The sequence below is a fragment of the Phycodurus eques genome, chromosome 9, assembly GCF_024500275.1.
Source record: "Phycodurus eques isolate BA_2022a chromosome 9, UOR_Pequ_1.1, whole genome shotgun sequence".
In the NCBI taxonomy this organism is placed as follows: Eukaryota; Metazoa; Chordata; class Actinopteri; order Syngnathiformes; family Syngnathidae; genus Phycodurus; species Phycodurus eques.
In genome coordinates, this window is record NC_084533.1 from 23,892,411 (window position 1) to 23,905,925 (window position 13,515).

At 39.5% G+C, this 13,515-nt stretch overlaps 2 protein-coding genes across 2 annotated transcripts; both read right to left on the reverse strand.

Annotated features, from left to right (window-relative positions):
- Positions 1–3,566: 3,566 nt before the first annotated feature.
- Positions 3,567–9,140, reverse strand: arl9 (ADP-ribosylation factor-like 9). The gene is made up of 5 exons (XM_061686493.1): positions 8,689–9,140; positions 7,672–7,852; positions 5,358–5,533; positions 4,426–4,591; positions 3,567–4,293 (listed from the first exon to the last, which is right to left on the reverse strand). The coding sequence occupies exons 1-5, from the start codon at positions 8,962–8,964 to the stop codon at positions 4,244–4,246; spliced, it is 849 nt and encodes a 282-aa protein (XP_061542477.1). The 5' UTR covers positions 8,965–9,140; the 3' UTR covers positions 3,567–4,243.
- A 1,063-nt stretch (positions 9,141–10,203) lies between these two features.
- LOC133407291 (snRNA-activating protein complex subunit 1-like) lies at positions 10,204–11,942 on the reverse strand. The gene is made up of 2 exons (XM_061684973.1): positions 11,328–11,942; positions 10,204–10,563 (listed from the first exon to the last, which is right to left on the reverse strand). The coding sequence occupies exons 1-2, from the start codon at positions 11,940–11,942 to the stop codon at positions 10,204–10,206; spliced, it is 975 nt and encodes a 324-aa protein (XP_061540957.1).
- Between the last annotated feature and the right edge of the window lie 1,573 nt (positions 11,943–13,515).

Consider the following 13,515-nt stretch of genomic DNA (forward strand, 5'->3'; position numbering starts at 1 on the left):
TATTTAAAAAAATAATCTTGTGATGTACTTCAAATTGTTTAAGGACTAAATATTGCCTTTTTCTTGAATATATTTAAGCATCTTTTATAGGCTAGAAAGCTCAAAATATTAAGATTGCCGTCCATGAAATATCCAATTTGAAAATGGATGATTTCCATGGAAGCGTTTTCTGAAAATGACAAATTGTTGCCCTTACGACTTAATTCTACCTAATAAGAAAATCAATGCAAGTTCCCTTATCACACTCTTTTCTCCTTATCCTGTGTGTTTTTCGTATCGGCAGCAGGTAAAGACCGACAGTAGTACGTAAGCGGCGGTTTTCCTCTTCCAGCAAAGCACGACTTCACAAATGGCATCGGCTGCTTACTGGGTGGTCAAAATGTCCAGAGAAAGTGCGTGTGTTGTGATGTTTTTGGAGCACTAAAATGCAAAGGGAATGCAAATGGCGCCTTGTTTTTGTTTGTTGCTAAGAGGAGCGAGCGGACGTGTGAGGAATTTGTCACTTGGAAGCTGCTCATTTTTTACATCTTTGACTTCTTCTTCCCCTCAATCTCAAACTGTATCTTCTTTTAGGAGGCCATAATTGCTTATTCACACACAAGTTCTATTTAGTTGTATTTGTTATATTTGCTATGAACATTCAGTTGGAGCGGATAAAGAAGATGGCGGCGCTCATGTCTGCTGCGGCATCAAAACCTGTGCAATCCATTTCAACAGAATATCGCTAACCCTATCTACGAACGCCAATTCGTCAGAGAAAAGCAGTACTACTTGTAACTGGAATATTTCTGTGCGTGTTGTGAAGCCACAATGCCTTATCGTAGCGTATCCGTCAGTTATAATGCTAATAAATGACCTTATGTCCTGTTTGATTACAGTGAGGAAGGATTGGTCCCCAGCGCTTCCTGTGTGGGCTCTTGATCCGATTAGACCGTCGCGCTTCTGTGCTTTTAATGTGACATGCTGACAAGAGAGAGGAGGGGATGGCAAAAATAAAAACACAGACATGGAGTTAACTCGAAGTTCACATATACGTGTTTGTGTGTGTACAGTAGGATATTGATATAAATATGTTTAAGGGATATTATTGTGCAGGTGGGAGGGAACCTTCATTAGTTCCACAAATGCACAATCCTGTTCATTAGTGCCTCCTGTTATATCGCGGGTTAAATTGACCATTTTAAAGTTTAACATCCAGGAATGTATATTTTGAATTAAAAAAAATAATAATGCATTAATTTTATTATACTAACCTTAAAATAATTTTAAAAACCATGACTACTTACATGACAAAGGTAATTGGTTTTGAATGTCTTTTTTTAATATTAAAAAATATAATGTATTTATGAACCCCACTGTTATGTCGCCAGTCAAACCGACTGTTTCCAAGTTTTAAAAAATATTGAATTTAAAAAAAGTATTTTAATTGTGTTTTTTTGTTGTTTATTTGAATTGCCTTGTTGTTTTGTTTGAAAATATATTATACAATTATGTATTTTCCTACAAAATATACAAATGTTTCATTTAATTATTAAAAATAATATATAACAAATACATATTTTAAAATGTCTCATGTACGACTTAATTTATTTATGTACCTACCTGTTATGGTGGCTCAAATTGACTGTTTTAAAGTTTAAAAATCCAGTGGAAAAAAATCAAAGAAAAATCAATACATTAGCATCAAACTTCTTGTTCTGGATTGTAGTTATTATTCAACTTTATTCGGTGTACCTTAAAAAAACACAGTTGAAACAAAGTGCTTCGCATAAATAAAAATCAATCAAAACAAATAAATACACGCTTTTAATCTTTTTTTTTTTGTATAATATACATTTTTAAAATCCTGTTCTGTTGTGGGTCTTAGTTGACTTTTTCAAAATTTGAAAATCTGTTGCAAAAACCTACAGATGTTACTTCATTATTCAACTCAACACTGTTTATTGTTGTGGTTGCATAGTGAATGTCACAGACTTTTATGAGGTCTTCTGCCGCCAGTCTGGCATAGGTCCATTGCCATCCCACCGCACGCGCTGCATTTATTAATCTTCGCTAAAATGTCAATTGAAAGCTTTGGCTGTGCACGATAAAGACAAACTCAGCCCTTTCCCTTAATGTCTTTAAGAGTCATTGATCAAGCTGAAAAGGACGCTAACAGAAGGAACCGCTAAAGAGCTGAACATGTCATTTAACGTTATGAAGTCTATAGTCAACTGCACAGAGGGCTAGGAGTCTATTTAGAAGGGAGACCAACTGTTAGTATATGAAACAAGATTTATTTTTTGACGTAGATGACACGCCTAGGGATTAATTGGGGCATGGAGTCTATTAGAGCGGCGTCCACTTGCTAAGTATGAATATCGAACAAGTTTGATCCCTGCAATAAATTGTAGGACAGTGACAATATTTAAAGATAAGCCCGTGACGTATTCAAGTTTTCACTTTGTTTCAACAGAAACAAAACTGTAAGATGACGGGGAGGTGCCACTCTGAGCTCTCTTTGTTGCCGTGGAGACGTGCGACCCGAGCAACCACGCACTTGAAACCTGAGTCATGCTCTTCATAGCTCACCTGACTTCTTCAGAAAGATGTCAATACATTAAATAAATAAATAAACTCACTACAAGACCAGCTAATGAATTACCCAACGGTTTTTAATTTTGAGTGGTCAAACAGTTTTAACCATCGTCGTTTAACTCAGTTGATTTTTTTTTCTTGTTTTTTATTTTTTAGAAAAGAGCTTTAACATTTGACATTCGTTTTAATCCCGTTTCAAAGTGCTACAAATGAGTATTAGGGCCACACAGAAAAAAAATAATTACACTACAAAATTAAAGTGAGAATTTTACAAGAATAAAGTTGTTTTACCTTTAAGAAAAAAAATAGTTTGGTATCAAAAATATGAGTTTTTTATCTTGAATATTCATCATTTTTTATCTTGAAAATGTATTACTTTAATATCGAATATACACAAATTTATTCTTGTAAAATTACAACTTTAATCACTAAAATTTACAACTTTAATCTTTAAAAATATAAATGTCAAAAAAAATATTACTTTAATTTAGAATACACCAATTTATTCTTGTAAAATTACAACTTTATAAATGTAGACTTTGTAGCATAATCTAAAAAATATAAACATATCTCAAAAACCTATTTTCTTCTTGATAATCTATTACTTTAGTGTAGAATTTACATAACTTTATTCTCGTAAAATTACATTTTAACTCAAAAATACAATTGTTCTTTTAATATTACAAATATATTATTGCAGTGTACGTTTTTAAGTTGTGGCCTTAATACTCTTTTAGAAAGTATAGACAACACTTGCAAGTTGAAAAATAAATCACATTATTGAACCAAAACAAAACCTAGGAAGGCTACTGCGGCCTTAAGATATTTAAAGTAAACAATATTGACATTTACTTGCGTAACTTAATGTCAATAAATTATCAAATAACAATTGACACGCAGTATAGTCTCTCTCATTTCAGAACAAAAAAATACTTTCAATACTTTTTGGTTTGTTTCCTGCAAGTCTTTCATTGAACTTTGGCGACGTCTAGTGGTTCAAAGGTGTCATCAGAATCATCTTTATTTCAGAATTTTTCAGAATCAGAGAGAGCGCGTTACCGAGGCGACCACACTGGTAGGCGCCATCTTGAATGGTCCAAATTGTAATGGGACTCGATTACTAGGACCACACTGAAAACAAAAGCACCAATTTGACGTGAATAAAGTCGCAATCAGGAAGAAAAAAATAATCTTATTTCTCCCGAAAAAAAGTGAAGGTGTTTACAGAACGACGTTGTAATATTATGAACAGGAGGAAAAAAGTCTTAATATTACATGGAAAAGATCATTATGATACAAGAATAGTCCAAGTTGTAGTTTATTCTTGTAAGAAAAGTACTTTTATTTTATTTGTTGTTTTGAGAATACTGACTTATTTCAAATGGATTCCCATGGTATAATTGTTCCAAAAAAAAATCTTTCCAGTGTGGCACTAATACTCCTTTGTTAGTAATGCAGTTTTTGTCCCATTAGATGCATTTTTTTCCCCATAGTTTGTCCTTTTGTTCCCATGCATTAACATTTGCTTAACAATAAAGTTAACACGATCGCCTGAACTCCTCAGTGATTCCCAATCACTGTTGGAAATAATCAAATTTCACTGAATTGGACTGAACATTATTCTTGATCTCCTACAGAAACAGTGAAAACATCTTTGGGTTATTTTTCAACTTTGTTTCAGTCGCACTGGTTTAGTGAACCCCAGTGAACAAGGTGCTAAAGGAACACGAGAACATTAACAAACGCCGGCGGGCGTGAAGGCGAGAGAGAGGGGCGGGGAAAGAACAAAAAATAAATTACAAAAAATACAAAAATAAAACAATTTGGGATCTGGCGACGTTTACTTGCCGCTGGTCAACTGGATGATGAGCTCTCGGGCGTCTCGCACGCCTGAGCTAAGTTCGGGTTCGCCCTTCTTGACGCACGTGCCGATGAGGAACAACTTGCGGTCTCCGACCTTGGAAAGTTCCAGAGCGTCGTGCAGGTCGGTGATGCTGCAGGCGCCCGGAAGATCCTGGAAGACAAGATTGGTGTTGTTGTGCCTTTTCCAGGATGTAATTTTGTTCAATATTACTAGCCCTTACGGCAATCTGATCGGTGTTATCGGTATCGGCCGATAATTAGCATTTGATGCTGATCGGCTTTCATGTCATACTTTGCCGATCCGATCAATGACGTCATCGATCGGCTCCGCACAAGACATTTAACTCTGCGTCTTCGTCGCGTATGAATCCAAAAGCTAGTTTATTTTTAGCCTTGTCACACGTCTTGTTGTGCAGTACTGTAACCATCTGACGGCCAATAAAGTTTTTTCAATCTTGTGGTTGAAAAAACACATCATCTTTGTGGGACTATTTTGCAGTGTCTCACTCAAACAACATGTAAGTTATTTGCAGTCTGTACACAACTGAAGTACGTCGTGGGCAACGCAGTGTGGGGGGGGAGGGAGTCCAACAGACTCGAACTCTGGACAACACCCGTCCATATAGCTGGGACAGTGAGAAAGTTAGAGTAAGCATGTCATTAACAGTATTTATTAAAGTAATTTAATTGCAATAAAGTAACTTAATTACAGTAAGTTATTTGAAAAAACTGCTCACTATCCCGAACTGCTGCTTGTTGTGAAGTGGGTTGAGTTTACTGCTGCCATGTGCTTTGAATAGACTTTCTTGAAGTTTTTCAATTGCTAAAATCACAGCATCTGTTGATGTGGTATACTCTGGGGTGAGGGACAATGTAAGCCTTTTGTAGCTTTTCTAGAGTGTTTCTATCATTCTCACCTGCTTGTTGGCCAGTACCATTAGAGGCAGGCGGGGGTTGGAGTGCAGCAGCTCGTGTAGTTGGGCCTTGGCGACGGCGAAGAGTTGCGGCGCCGATGAGTCCACCACGAACACCAACAGCAGCGCCTTAGACATGTACCTCGGCCAGTAAGGCCTCAGCTCTGCCTTGCCGCCGACTGACGACATACACAAGACAAGGCACTGGAAGCAACTGAGAGGCGGACTAGTTGCTGGGTTGAGCGTAGGTAACAGGCAAACTTTTGGGTGTTTTCTACCTGAGTTTGGCTGAGATTGAGATTAACAGCTGGATGTTTACTAGGCGAGACACCGACTAAGAGCTGTGATAACAGACCAGCATCTGGATGTTCAGCAGCTGAGAAGCACCCAAAGTAATTCAGTGCATAAACATACTAACCTCTGGTGATCACCAGCCTCAACACTGCTGGACGTTCAGTACCCAAGATACCGACTATTTCCTGAATGTTTTGTGGTCGAGATTAATCCTAAATATTTGTAAGCAACACAGCCAGCCAACTTGAAACTCTCATTCTAAATCTGACACCCACATAACTCACCAGGCCATGTCCCGCCTTTTAAAGCTGTACACACTCAGTCACACATACGACAGAACGTCAGGATGGTGACCCCAAATGGACTAAAATAATACCTGCACCTCACATGCACAAGTTGTTGTTTAATAATGCAAAATCATTTTTTATTCGCTTAATCGATGGATCGGGAGAATACAATTCTCAAAATATGAGATAGCTTCAGCCCTACTAACAGCTCTTCTGGCTAACTACTAGATGTACAGTATCTCATGCTGAGATACAGACTAGCAACTGGATGTTCACTAGCCGAGAATACAGATCAACTAGTGGTTGAGCAATACTGAGATGCAGACAATTTGCCGGATATTCAATACCCAAGACGCAGACTATTTGCTGGGTGTTTCTTACTTAAGATACTAATTGCTGAATGTTCAATATCTGACATATAGATATACTGTGGGTGCTTAGTAGTAGTAACTAGACTTTACACCAATTTTATCGGCCTTATCGGTATCGGCCGATAATTAGCATTTTATGCTGATCGGCTTTAATGTCATAATTCGCCAATCCGACATTTACTCTGCGACGCCATCGTGCACAGTATATTTGAATCCAAAAGCTAGTTTATTTTAGCCTTCTCGCGTGTCTTTTGACAATTAGAATGCATGACCTGACTAGAGCAGTGATTTCCAACCTATATGGAGCCAAGGAACATATTTTACAATTAAAAATCTCACGGCACCAACAAACAAAAATGTCACAAAAAGTGGATACATTAATTACTGTATTTACTTCCTGCCATCTAATAGAAGACCATTCATTTGTTCTGTCTGTCACTATGCCTCACTGGCATAAATAGATGAACAAAGATACATTATTTATTGTAAATATTTTTTGGGGAGAAATTAAGTACACGAGAATATACAGTAAATTAACAGGTCATTTAAATAGACACATTCCTCCATCATGTGATCGGATCTGTGATCGTTTTTTTTTAACTCGCGGATCGGTGATCAGCCCCAAAAATCCTGATCGTGTAAAGTCTAGTAGTAATCAATAGACTATTTGCTGGGTATTCAGTACCCAAAATACAGACTAATTGCTGTACGTTCAAAAGCCGAGACAAACTATTGGCTGGCTGTTTGCACCCAAGATACAGACTAATTGCTGCTTGTTCAATATCTAAGACACAGAATAGCTACTGTTCCTTCATTTGCTTAGGTATATACCAACTGCTCGACGCTATTGGTTGTATTGCAGTCTATGTGCAGACTAAATACTGTGTCTTTAGTAGCTACAATTCAGACAATTTGATTTTTGTTTATCACATGACAGTGACCAACTGCTAGGAATAAACTAGCCAGTGTTCATACACTTTTTTAGCAATAGTTTTTCATGACTTCCAAACCCTTTCACTTAATTTCCAATCTCGGAAAATTAACAAATATTCATGTATTTTTGTTCGCAAATATGAATTTGAATGAGTCAAGTTCCGATTCCGTTTCCTCGTTCCCATTCCATGTCCTCATTTCAATTCCGGTCCCGAATGATTCTAGATTCCGATTCTTTTAGGGGGCAAGCTGGGGCATGGTTTAAATCAGGGTTGTCCAAACACTGGTTGCTCGAAAGAAAACTGGGTCTAACTGTTGGATGTATTGTTGCTATAACATAGACTAACTCCTGAGTATTCACTTGATAGCACAAAATTGAAGAATTATTAATCAAATAAATCAGACAAAAGACTACTTTTTAAGTAGACTTACTCTCAAGGAACTCAATGTGCAGGTCTTCTCTGTTAATGGAGACAGCGTTGAAGCCCTGCGTCGGCACCGTGTCCACGTCCAGGCTGCCGATGGCCAAACAGTACAGCAAACTGGACTTACCGGCTCCATCCAGGCCCAGAACCAGCACTTGGGTCCCCTCTGGCTTCACCAACATTGATTGCTTCACACACAAACACACAGGCTTAGTTAGAGATTAAAAGTGGAGGTTGAGATACAGACTATTCTGTGCGTGTTCAGTACTCATGAGTCAGACTGACTGTAGGATGTTTTATACCAGAGATTCAGAATATTTTCTGGACGCTCATAATGTAAAACACAGATTAACTCCTGGGGGATAAAGTACCTAAAATATAGACTAATTGCTAGATGTTCAATAGCAGCGATGCAGTTTTTTGTTGTTGTTGTTCAATTAGAAGTGGAGGCTGTAAGTAATTTCAGTAATACCACTGAAATATATATATATATTTTTTTTTACCTACTGGCATCCACACCATTAGCCAGTACCCTAAATTAAAGTAAATTAAACGCTATATAGCGGTGTAACAATAAATTGATGAATGGACAACCAATCCACTATCAAATTAACAACTATTTTGATAATCAATTATCATTTGGACACCTTGTTTAAGTTAAAATTGTCCAAATCCTCTGAATTTCCACCTCTCAACAGTAAATATTCTCTGATTTGTGTAGTCCCCCCAACTCCTCCACGAAAGCAGACCTTTTTGTGTTGAATCAAAATGAGACATTTGCAAACATCTGCGTTTACTTTGGAAAACAATGATCAACATTTTTGTCTATTTTCTGGCATGTTACAGAGCAAACCAGTAACTGCGCTCACACTGAGCGTTTGTCCTTCTCGACTGTGGCCAAAATGCTTGGAAAGTGTCATAACAAACTGATTGTGATTTAATAAAGTTCTGTTGACTCCCCGGTGCTTAGAAGAAACATGACCGAGGTGGGCATGAAAGCGTGGCAGCCGGTGGTGACGCCTACCTCGGATACTTTCGGCGCTCTCTCGGCTGAGCAAACCGGCTCAACTCGGGCAACGGCGACCGTTAGCTCGGCGTCTTCCCCGCTCTCCTCCACCTCCGTTTTCTTCAGCTTCTCTCCGTCGGGACTTAGCTTCCCCCGGCCGCTCGCACCGTCGTCCCCCGGGCGACTTTCATCGGACTCCCGGGAGAAGAACGCGTAGTTCCAGACGGCATAGGCCAGTCCTCCAGCCAGAGCGACGGAAAACCCGAGGACGCCGGCTTCCCTCCAACCCAACATGACGCTCACTCAACACCCGGCCGGCCGCTGCTTTAATAAACCGAATTATTTGTTTCATAAACGTGTCCGTTTAACTTGAAAATGAACCTTCTTGTATCACTCCCCTTCTTCATCAACAAGTGGATTAATAGACAGGAAGCGCGAGGAACTTCTCCAGCATACTTCCGGCCCCGAGCTCTTTCTTGTGTAATTGTTCAGTCTGACCGAGAGGGGGCAGAAAAGAAAACAAAAATCACTACTCTGAAAACAGACTACCTCCTGGATTTTCTATTACGAACATTCGTCCCAACTAATGAATGCACAGGAACAAACAAAATAGCTGCCGTGTGTTGACTCGGCTTGAACACCGACTAATAACTGGGTGATCAATCAGAAATCAGCTTTATCGGTCAAGTATGTTACAAGACACACAAGGAATTTGTCTACCGTAGTTGGAGCCACTCTAGTATGACAAAACTTTGGACAGACAAAACACGAGTATGGTGAGTCATTGAGCGATGAAAGTGTACCACTCGTGTGGCGATAACTCAGTACAGCCTAATTACTGGTCGTTCAGTAAATATATACAGACTAATTTCTGGATTCTCAGAAGCCAAGACATAGAATAACTGCTGGCAAATCATAATCCAGGATACAGACTATTACCTGTGTGTTCTGTACCAAAGATCCAGCCCAATTGCTGGATATTCAATACCTGAGATTCAGAGAATTTGCTCGATGTTCAGTTCAGTAACTAAGCCACTTTCTTTGCTGGCCTAAACACCAACAGAAGCACTGATGTGCATTAACAACCTAAATTCTAATATTTGTTCCATTAAATTGGATGGATGGATAGATAGATGGATACTTTATTCAACCCGTGAGAGAACTTAATTTTCAATTATTCCAAACACTGTCTTCTCTTCGTTTTACAAAAGGAACATTTTGTTACATATAACAGAGGTGTGCTAAATGCAGACGGCTGGATATTGCTGGGCTTGGAAATTTTCACCGCCGTCGACATACTGTACAAACCAACGGTGATGTCGCCGTTCTCACGGGGTCGTCAGGTAAGTTGATCACATCTTATATTTTTAATTGATTCCATATTATCGAAAATATAAGACAACATTTGATTTCTTAACAATATATCAAATAAGTGCACACGTGGACCTTCTACTGCTTGTAGCGCCCCTGCTGGTTCTTCCGCCTCAACGCCACCGTCTCCTGGTCGGGGGCGCTCAGGAGCCACGTCTGCGGCTATGACTTCTCCGCGTTCTTTCCGAGAGTCTTCAAGGTGCGGGCCCTCAGTGACAGGGGCCTGGCCGTCTTGTTGGGACCCTGCCACTCGGGGCCCGAGCCGGACGAATCCGCCGCCGCCTCTTGACGGCGCCTCTTGGACTTGGAGCCCCCCTGCTCGTGGCCATAGCCCCGCTTCTTGATGGAGGCCAGCAGGGTGGCCCGACTACGGCAGGCCCCCCCTTCAGTGGACTCCTCCTCATCCTTACGGCCGTCTTTGGTTGGGTTGAAAGTCTTCTGCTGCCATGTGAGGAACTCGCTCAAAGTGTCTTTAAGCCGTGAGGCAAAGTCTGCATGGGTCATGGTGGCCTGGAGGCGGACCTACAATGACCACAAAGTGACACAATTACAAAAATGTACCATTTTAAAGCTAACTGATTGACCCTATTTGTGCAATTAGTGACCATGGCATTTCTTTACTCAAATGAGAATGAAAAAATAATAATAACTATTATACATAGACAGACATTTCATACACACTACAGAATTATAATTTTATCAATATGTCATTTGTAATCTTAGCTACTGATGGGGGATAGGGACTGCGGTCTACCACAAATAACTTTCATACCATTTCAAACTCATGTTGTATTACCCTTGAAAATTAATGGTTTACAGATGAGTTGGCTTTGGAAAAAATAATAATAATAAAATTTAAAAAATTCACCAGCTCTCAACTCTCTGTAACGTCCATCTTTCTAGAAAGAGCACAAAAACTCAACAGGTGAGTAGATTAATGGATTATTAAAATCGTTGTCAATTAATTTGATTATTTTACATACACACACACACACATAGATACATAAATATATAGACATTTACCCGTCCCTTCTCATCCGTCCCTTTCAAGACTCAAATGTAAATGAATAATAGAAATATTTTGCTTGTATTCACAGGCTCATTATTTGGATACATTTATATATAACAGGACTAGTTGTTTTTGTACTTCCTCCTAGTCCTTTTGAACATGGCAATTGTGCCAAATGATGTAATTTATCGCCACTTTCTTCTTCTTCATCTATTTTATTGATGTTTTATTTTGTTGATTGAAGCAATCAAAAATCCTTGTCGGCAGCTGTACCGACCTCCGCCAGGTCGTTCTTCATCTTGCGGTAGTGGCTCTGGACGTTGGCGACCTCCTCCAGGTAGTCCTCCGTGAGCAGCTCCTTGACCGCGGTGGCCCTGGCCAGCATGCCGGCGCACACCTGCTGCCCCTTGGCCTTCTTCGGCCGCTGGAAGACGAGCGAATGCGGCATGGCGGTGTAGTCCACCGCCTTGCCCGAGACCAGCTTCCGGTAGACATAAAGCACGTCCAAGTGGCCGCAGGCGACCGAGTCCCGCAAGAACTTCTCCACGTCGTCCCAGTCCCGCAGAGCCAGGCGGATCCGCACCGGGGGAACGGCGAGCTGCGTGTGGTAGAAGGCGTGCATCAGGTACAGCCCCCCGACCCGAACCTGGTAGCAGTAAGGCGGCAGGAAGTACTTGACGGCCGTGGCCAGGGTCACTCGGCAGAATCTCCTCATCTCGCTCCTGCCGGCGATACCCAAGAAGATGTCCGAGAAGCCGGCGTCCCTCCACAGGGCCGTGAAGCGCTCCAGGCGGATCGAGTCGCCGTGTTGGAAGCGGCCGAGGAGAGACTCCACGTCGTCGGTCAGAGGCTCGTAGAAGGTGTCGGCGTATATGGAAGGCACGCGAGGCATCGTGCACCGATCGTGGGAAGGGAAAGATGACTTTGGAGCAATTTCCGAAAATGGCCGCGGACCGATTAGGGAAAAGCCATCCAATTAAACACCTGCGGATTCTTACCGATGATTACACATTTTTACAAATATGAAAGAAGCACTTTTAGGGCCACCTTCAGAAAAAAGCTGAGACTAAAGCTGTATATTTTACGAGGAAAATAGCTGTACACTCTCAAGATTACAGTTGTAATTTTAGTAGAATAACTGTGTATTTTGGGGAAATAAAGTTTGTACATTTTGAAGCGAATAAGGACGTATAATTAAGGAAAAACAAAACTTATTTTGAAGATTTAAGTGGTAATGTTACAATAATTTTCCTGGAAAAAAATGTTGGAGTCTATCGTTCAGAAAAAGTCAAAATTCAAGCTGTCATATTACAAGAACAAAGTTGTATTTTTTTGTTAAAAAGTTGGATATGTTCTACATTAAATATTTAAGAATAAAGTCGGATATTTGAGCATAGTTTCATAAAAAATTGTGTATTTTCGAGATTGAAGTTTTAGATTCATGGGGAAAAGGTTTCAGAGGAAAAAGTAGCATATTTTCACAAAGTATATATTTGAGATTGAAATAATAAAGCCAAGATCAAAGTCATGTTTACAATAAGGTTGTATATTTTCAAGAAATAAATTGTATACATGAGGAGAAACGTTGTATATATTCAAGATTAGTCATATTACAGGAATGTTTATTTTTCATTAGTTTATTTTTTTTAGATGAATTTGATAAGAATAGTCAAAAATTTGAGAAAAGTACAATATCTTCATGAAGAAAGTCATCTTTTAGAGCATAAAAACTAAATTTAAGATCGAAGCCGTAATATATACATGAATAAGGTTGTATTTTTTTTATTGTTTTCTAACAATTATCCTGAAGTGAGTGACTTTTCCTCCCCGGTCTACGAGGACACCTGACAGTCACATGTTAAACCTGTGCAATACTTACAATCACAGATCTTTATGTGCGTCATCAACAGAGTTCGGCCAAGCCACCAACTCTGCGTTTGTGACATGAGAAAGAACACGCATAACATCAATCGGACCGTATTTGAGCATTTTTCCTCCTGATGAAAGCCAGCCAGGGGCCGATTATGTTTCTAAAAGATTATCCTGAGCAATTCTCCTGTGATGTGTTGATTTACTTCATTTTATGCTATGCAAATTATACTGCTTAAAATCAGTTGAATTTTCGGTACGCGAGTACCCCCAATCGATCAACGACGACCTGTGTAGCACTCATTTCATGATCAACGCAAGCCCATTTACTGGTCTTACTCAGGAATGGGTATTTGTTGAAATTGTGTTTTGATTAGTTACATTAACAATCACAGTGTTGCATGGATGTTGCTAAAGATTAATCAACAATTTCACAACCAATCAATTCAAAATGATTGTTTAATCGATTTCGCTTGATCATAGCTTACGTGTTATATGAGTGCTACGTGCTACTAAAAAATATTACACTGAATTCACATATGCAATGCTTATTATTTTTAGCATAGCCCTACCTGGATAAATGAAGGTAACGAATA

Coding starts and splice junctions, on each gene's coding strand:
- LOC133407291 (XM_061684973.1), bottom strand. CDS start 11,942: ATGCCTCGCGTGCCTTCCATATACGCCGACACCTTCTACGAGCCTCTG. Junction 10,564..11,327: donor TGAAGAACGACCTGGCGGAG/GTCGGTACAGCT, acceptor TGGTCATTGTAG/GTCCGCCTCCAGGCCACCAT.
- arl9 (XM_061686493.1), bottom strand. CDS start 8,964: ATGTTGGGTTGGAGGGAAGCCGGCGTCCTCGGGTTTTCCGTCGCTCTG. Junction 4,592..5,357: donor TGGTACTGGCCAACAAGCAG/GTGAGAATGATA, acceptor CTTGTCTTCCAG/GATCTTCCGGGCGCCTGCAG. Junction 4,294..4,425: donor CATCATCCAGTTGACCAGCG/GCAAGTAAACGT, acceptor GTGTTCCTTTAG/CACCTTGTTCACTGGGGTTC.